General features: G+C 50.6%; 1 protein-coding gene across 1 annotated transcript; it reads left to right on the forward strand.

The window, feature by feature from the left end:
- The first annotated feature begins 3,733 nt into the window (after positions 1 to 3,733).
- LOC121059868 (feather keratin Cos1-1/Cos1-3/Cos2-1-like) lies at positions 3,734 to 4,914 on the forward strand. Its single transcript, XM_040537042.1, has 2 exons — positions 3,734 to 3,832; positions 4,213 to 4,914. Exons 1-2 carry the CDS (start codon positions 3,734 to 3,736, stop codon positions 4,537 to 4,539), a joined length of 426 nt encoding a protein of 141 aa, XP_040392976.1. The 3' UTR covers positions 4,540 to 4,914.
- The last annotated feature ends 2,425 nt before the right edge of the window (positions 4,915 to 7,339 follow it).

Here is a 7,339-nt window from a genome sequence, read left to right on the forward strand (position 1 = left end):
GCCTTGGCTGTAGGTGTTTCATCCCTCCATGTATGCCCTCCTGAGCTGTTCTGGGAGAATGGCTTTGCCCTCGGTCGGTATAAGATGGGTGTTTATGGAGCCCCTTCCCGACTCCCAGAAGAATGGGTGGTTGCAACACACTGCAGAGGGTCCTCTCTTGGGCACTTCACATCCCCTTGGGGGGATGTCTTCTGGCCCCTGGGCCCTGGCGAGGAAATATCCACCCTTCTCTTACAGTGTCTCTGCCCACAGCCACCCACACCGGTCCAGTAAACAGGGAGCACAACCTCTGCTGTCCTCACGGAAAAAGCTACAAGTGTGTGGGAGGCCATGGAGGCAAGGCACCCTGCAGGCTCTTGGGAATGGGCTTCCTCTTGCTCAGGGCAATGCTGTACTGGGAAAGCAGGAGAGAATAGAAGATGGATGGCAGTTGTGGGGATGGGTGGAATAAGTGCAGGGACACCCCACCGCTTCTGCTCTACCTTCTTCTCCACTCCTTTGCCCCACCTCAGGGCTATGGCCAGCAGACATCACCATGTGCAGCAGAAACATGTGCACCATGCATCCCAACCGCTCCCAGCACAGCACTTGGCAAGGCCCAGGTGTTGGCACACGTGCAGGACCGACCCCCTTCATAACTCAGCATTGGTATTAGGCACACTGGGCCACACACGGCAACCTAAAGTTCCTGAGGACCCAACAACCCCTTGGGCCGTGGCAGCTCAAGCAGTGCCCATGCCCCCATGCTGCTCTGGGGTGCCCACTTGCCTGCAAGAATGGAGAAGCTTTCCTCAGGCCCAGGACCTCTGAGGCCCCTCCAGTGTCAGGACCACATCTGCTCCAGAGAAGCTCTGTGTATGAGTTGATTGCCCTCTCCCCCTGGGGACGTGGCCATGACAGTGTGACACCTGCACCCACAGGGACCTCCTCACACTTATTTCTGCCTTCCCAGACCATTTTTTTTTGCTCCTTCTCAGGCAAGAAGTTGTTCCTGTGTTTCTTCTTTCGCATTTGTTGAGGGTATCTTCAGGATGTCTGCGTTTCTCTGGTGCCTAGATGCACTTTAAGGATGCCCATGATTTCAAGGCCCAGTTCTCAGGCTGGCAGATGTTTCTCCTGTCAGTGCTTAGCTGCCACCTGATGTCAGCACTTTCCCATTACAGAGAGGTTACTTCTGTAACAGCTCCCATCAACAGGGCACCATGTCCTTGCTTGATTACAGCGCTGTTTCCTTACGGATCCACATATGGCCCAGCTTGGTACAGCTTTGTCATGTCCAGAAGGAATCAACCATGCAGGCAAGAGGGAGGATCCAAAGGTGTTCTGGGGTAAACCCTTTGCCTTTCCTGGTGTCAGAGCAATGCAGTCAGCTACAGCTACAAGAGAAAGTAACCAGTTTAGCCCAGGTGAAGGTCTGACCCTGCCAGGACTGAGGTGTGAGGTAGACCGCAAGAAAGAGACCCAGGCAGAGCTCTGACAAACATTTCTGGTTTGTTGGGATGGCCCATTGTCCTGGAATGGCTGGCCTGTGTTGCAATACCCTAACTGCTTGGTAATTCCTGGGGACATAGGTTTCTTAATTGCCCTACTCTTTATTGCCTACTCTGAAAGCCCCAGGAGATTGTTAGCAGTATATAAACCTTGGGTGAAGTTCTGAGCACATGTCCTTGGCAAGTAGAGCTGCTTCTGTGTTTGCACAAGGGAGCTGAGCTTGGATGAAGCACCCACTAAGCTGAGCATCCCTCTGGTGCAACTGGAAATCACTTTGCTGGTTGCACTCTGAAACCCCTTTGCTCAGAAATCCCTCAGGTGAAGGAGTGACAGATGTCCCCTTTGCCTTCAGGAGAACCAGCCTGACAAGGGGTTGAATGGGAATCTGTCCCCTCTGCGATGCATTTCTGAGACAATGCTGGCAGGCATCTATAGACAGGTGTGAGGAGATATGCCTGGCTCCGGCATTGACTCCCAGGAGCACCTGACATTGTCCAGGGGTGGAAATCCCTGACTGACAGGCACTATCAGGAGCATCACAGCAGTGTGATTCTCCTGTACATCCCAAGGCACAAGACAGAGGGGACACGCTTGGAGACTGGGAGAGATCTTTGGCAGGCTTAAAAGATCCTTGAGGTTTCCACTGTGTCCTCCCTTCAAGCACAGGACGAACAAATATCTGTTGGCCATGGCACAGGTAAGGTTGATCGTACCTTGAGCATGGCATGGTTGATTGTTCACACAAGGCAAAACCTGCTTAACATCCACATCAAGAGGAGGATCGAGGCTGAGAGGAAGAGGCATAGGATTTGGGAGACACCCTGTAGTGGAGGGGAAAAGCCCTGGACAAGAAAGGGTCACCCATGGAGTGAAAAGAGATTTCCTGAGCAGCCGAAGAAGCTGATTTGGATTCTGAAAGAAGGAGAGCAATTTCATGGTGTTGGTGGTACTTTGTTGTTTTTTCCTCACAGTAGACAAGCGTCTGCAGAAGTGGCTTCTGGCATGGCAGATGAGCCCTCAGTGATTGTGACAAAGAAGCAAAACAATATACCTCAAGGTCCCTGGCTCTTTGAGGTGTATTTGGTCATCTGTTGGCAGAAACCTGACACAGCCTTGAAGGCTTGGCAGGGACGGTAGCAGTCTGCAGGGCCTGCGGGGTTGTTCCTTCAGGCGTCCCTGAGAGTCAGAGCCTTCAGACATCCCGAGAGGGCTTTGGGGCCAAACACAGTGCTAGCAGGCAGGTGCAGGCAAGGCAGGCAAGGAAAGGGGGAGGTGGTAGAGGAGACACAGGTATCAAGGAAAGAGACTCACAAGTGTATGGCTGGCAGATATTGTTGTCCAATAAAAAGATTGGATTCGTTATGTGGTATGCAGTGAGCCAATCCACACACTAGGTCAAGGGATTGTTTATTTCAGAGTTGCACAAGTCTAGGTATGCAGTGGCTTCCCTCAAAAGCTGGCAACCATAAGGCCTTTCCACGCCACTCTTTATACAATCCCTTCACAGTATATTTACATGTTTGTACAATCCCATAGCCTCTGATAGGTTACATAATTAGCATAGCGCTAACATGTCAAAGTCATTCTGCTTATCCTCGGAGACTGGCTGTGATAAGGGAATCTGCTGGAGTGCCCCATGCCCACCTGTTCTGCTGGGTGTCATGACAGAAATAAGCTTCCTTCATATTAGGATCCTCTTCTTATTCTGTCTTACAAAAACAGACGCTAAATTACCCATGTGTCCTTGTTTTTTTGTTTACTGGTTTGGTTTTTTGTTTGTCTGTTTGTTTGATTTGTTTTGTTTTTTGAGATCCATAAAGGGCCCTGCACAAACTTTCCCCACAAACGGGTATTCCCGTATGAGAGCAGGAGGAGGCAAAACATGTCGGAAGGTTTTCCCTGAGGGCAGTGTTTGGTGGGATAGGGTCACAACCTGGGAGCTGGGCCACCTCTGGGAAAAACAGCTTCAAAGAGCCCCTAAGGAGTCACCCAGGCTGACATCACTTGCCTTTACTGGACCCTTCCAGCACGTGAGCTGAGTCTTCTGCCCACACTGACTTGTGTTGCGTGGAAATACTTGGGCCTCCCTACCTGCCACTCAAAACTTGCCTTAATTGAGGAATGGGCATAAAGCAGGAAATGAAAAACATCATCACAGGAAGGAAACACACAGCCCATATCATTAACTGGGATGTTTTGCATTCAAGAAGAGCTTGTCAGAAAATAATCACAGCTTCAAGGGATGCCTCTGGACATCGGGCAGCTAAGGCCCACTATAAAAGCCAGCCCAGCTCCATGCTCCCTCATCCACTTCTCTGGCCTTCTCCTCCTTAGGAACCAGGTGAGTGTGAAGCCCCTTCTTGTCCCTCTCATTCTCCAGAAGGGAGTCTCAGCTCTATGGACCTCTTAGCTGCAATCAGCTCTGTTCCATGCCAAATCTTGGGGCTGCTGGTAGTGGGAGAGGGAAGTGGGGAGAAGGTTTGTCATGGAAAGAGGGTGGACGTGTACTGCTATGGATTCTTGGCTAGAACCTCGGTTGTAGCCAGGTAGTCCCTGGTAGCTTTTTTTAGGCCCTGACAGGATTAGGCCAAGAAGCCCTCGCACATCACTGCACAGCCTCCAGCTCACAGCACTGCCTGTGCGTTGGTTCTTTTAGGGTGTGGTGACAGGCTGCTCCTCATGCATCCCCATGTTAAGCTTCCTCCCTGCCCTCTCTCCCAGGTGAACCTCCTGCCCCGAGACATGTCCTGCTACGACCAGTGCCGGCCATGCCTGCCGTGCCAGCCCTGTGGCCCGACGCCGCTGGCCAGCAGCTGCAACGAGCCCTGCGTCAGGCAGTGCCAGAACTCCACCGTCATCATTGAGCCCTCTCCCGTAGTGGTGACCCTGCCTGGCCCCATCCTCAGCTCCTTCCCGCAGAACACCGTTGTGGGATCCTCCACTTCTGCTGCCGTTGGCAGCATCCTCAGCTGTGACGGAGTCCCCATCAACTCTGGGTGCTGTGACCTCTCTTGCATTGCCAGCCGCTACTGTTGCCGCCCCTGCTAAAGATGCCAGACCCTTCCCCCGACCAGGACCCAAGGAACTCAGAACATGATGCTGGACAGAAAAACTGAACTTTTTGCTGTTGTTTTAAGAGAAGCTGACCATCTTTGGCTTGTCCTGTAATGACAGACAGGAAGGGGACAGCCTGGGTTCTCTGACAACACAGCCAATGTCTACCTTTCCTGTTTTCCACTTACTCACTCTTTTTCTCTCTTTTCCTCGTTACCCTCTGCTTTCTGTGAGGCCCCCAGAAACCAGCCTGGATTGACCTGCAAGCCTCTCTCCATTTGTGGGCCAGGTAGATGGATGCCCTGTGGGAACTGTGCTGTAGGAGAAGCTGAAAAACCTTTGTCTGTTCCTCCTGCTCTCCGCTCTCAGGGCCTCCTTACCTCATTTCCCTTCTCAGTCACCTCATTTCCCTCCTGAGACTCAATAAATGTTTGCAGCATCCCTGAATGTGTCCTGGTCTGGTCTTTCTATCTACATGGAGATGGCCAAGGGAGAAAGCCATTGCTTTGGTGGGAATTAGCTGCAGGCACTGCCTCACTCCTCTATGCATCGGAGGTTGGGGCACACCGTAGCAATTCATCTTTCAGGCACGGTCTCTTGAAGCTGAGGAAGACATCCATAGTTCCTCCACAGCCAATGGCCACCAGTCCTTGACTTGTGACGTTTCTGCCTAGGCATGTTCCGTTGACCTTGGAGGCGCCATCTCTTGGGGAAGAGTGTTCATCTTGCTTTGGGTGGAGCTGTGCTGGGGATGGGGACTCAGACAAAGATGTTCCCAAAAGATGGCAGGAACTGGGAATGGGTAATTGTCTTGGGGATGGCCCTCTGTCTCTACTCCACTTTCCCCTCTCCTCCACCACCTGATCATGAGCAGCGCTTCTGGGCATGAATAGCAGGTACAGCTTGCCTGTGCAGTCCTATCACCCTTGAACACAGAATCTGGCATGGTCCAGCTGTTGCCAAGATGCATAGTCCTGAGGGAATTCACAAGTTCGTGCTGCTACCAGCTACAGGGGTGCACTCGATCTCATCATCTATGTCATTGATGAAGATATTGAAAAGCACCAGTCCCGAGACAGACCCCTGAGGGACACCACTCATCAGCAGTCTCCATCTGAATATAGAACCATTGACTTCTACCCTCTGGGTGTGGCCATCATGCCAATTCTTTATCCATCAGATGGTCCACCCTTCAAATCCATATCTTTCCAATTAAGAGATTAGGATGTCGTGTGGGACTGTGTCAAAGTCCTTACAGAAATCCAAGTAGATGACATCAGTCTTCCCGTGTTGACTGATGCAGTTATTTCATCATAGAAGGCCACCCGATTGGTCAGGCATAAATTTACCCTTGTTGAAGCCATGCTGGCTGTCCTGGATCACCTCCTTGTCCTGCATGTGCCTTAATATTGCCTCCAGAAGGATTCCACCTTACCACCAGTCAGAAGACTGTGGCAAAGAAGTTAAGTACCTCTGCCTTCTACACATCTGTCGTTACTAGTTCTTCGTCTTCATTTCTCAGAGGCACTACACTTACCTTAGTCTTTCTTTTTTGTCCAATGTACCTGTAGAATCCCTTCTTGTTATTATTTGCATCCCTTGCCAAGTTTAGTTCTGTCTTGGCTTTCCTCATCCCATCCCCACGCATCTGGACAGAGCTTCTGTACTCTTCCCAGGGAACATGGTCTTGTTTCCACTGTCTGTACATTTCCTTCTTTTGCCTGTTTGACCAGCACGTCTTTATTCAACCATGCTGGTTTCCTAACTTCTTGCTTGATTTATTACACATGGGAATAAAGAGCTCTTGCGCTCCAAGGAAAATATCCTTAAAGAGTTGCCAGTTCTGATCAGATCCTCTGTCCCTAAGGACCGTGTCCCATGGGATATCATCCACTAGGTCTTTTAACAGCTGGAAGTTTCTTCTTCAGAGGTTCAGGTTCCTGACTTTGCTCTTTGCCAGGCCCATATCCCTCAAGATCACAAACTCTACCTGGGCGTGGTCACCGCAACCTAGGCTTCCTCCAATCTTAACCTCCTTTATGAGCTCTTCTACACTGGTGAGCAACTGGTCCAATAACACTTCTCCTTTGATTCATTTCTCTAGTACCTGGACGAGGGAGTTTTCCTCAATGGACTCCACGTGTCTCCTGGATTGCTTACTGCCTGCCATGTGGCTTTCCCAGCAAATATTCATGTGGTTGAAATCCCCCAGGAGGATGAGAGCCTGTCAGCACGATGTTTCCTGTAGTTGGGGCAAGAAGGCCTCTTCAACAGACTTTTCTTGATAAGGCAGCCTGTAGTAGACCCCAACCACAAAATGCCCTTAGTTGGTCCAGTCCTTAATTTTTACTCACAGGCTCTCAACCTGCTTGTGGCTTTTTCTTAGGGAGAACTCTTCACAATCTATCCATTTCCTAACATAGAGGGCAACACCCCCACCCTTCCTTACCTGCCTGTCTCTCCTGTAAAGCTTGTAGCCCTCCATTCCAATGTTCCAGCTGTGTGATTCACAGAATCACAGAATCACAGAATGTTAGGGATTGGAAGGGACCTTGAAAGATCATTTAGTTCAGTTCCCCTGCCAGAGCAGGAACACCTAGATCACATCACAAAGGAATGTGTCCAGGTGGCTTTTGAATGTGTCCAGAGAAGGAGACTCCACAACCCCCCTGGGCAGCCTGTTCCAGTGTTCTGTCAACCTCACCATGAAGAAGTTTCTTCTCGTATTTAAGCAGACCCACCTATGTTCCAGCTTGCACCCATTGCCCCTTGTCCTATCATTAGAAGTCACTGA

This window comes from Cygnus olor, chromosome 25, assembly GCF_009769625.2.
Source record: "Cygnus olor isolate bCygOlo1 chromosome 25, bCygOlo1.pri.v2, whole genome shotgun sequence".
NCBI classification, from domain to species: domain Eukaryota; kingdom Metazoa; phylum Chordata; class Aves; order Anseriformes; family Anatidae; genus Cygnus; species Cygnus olor.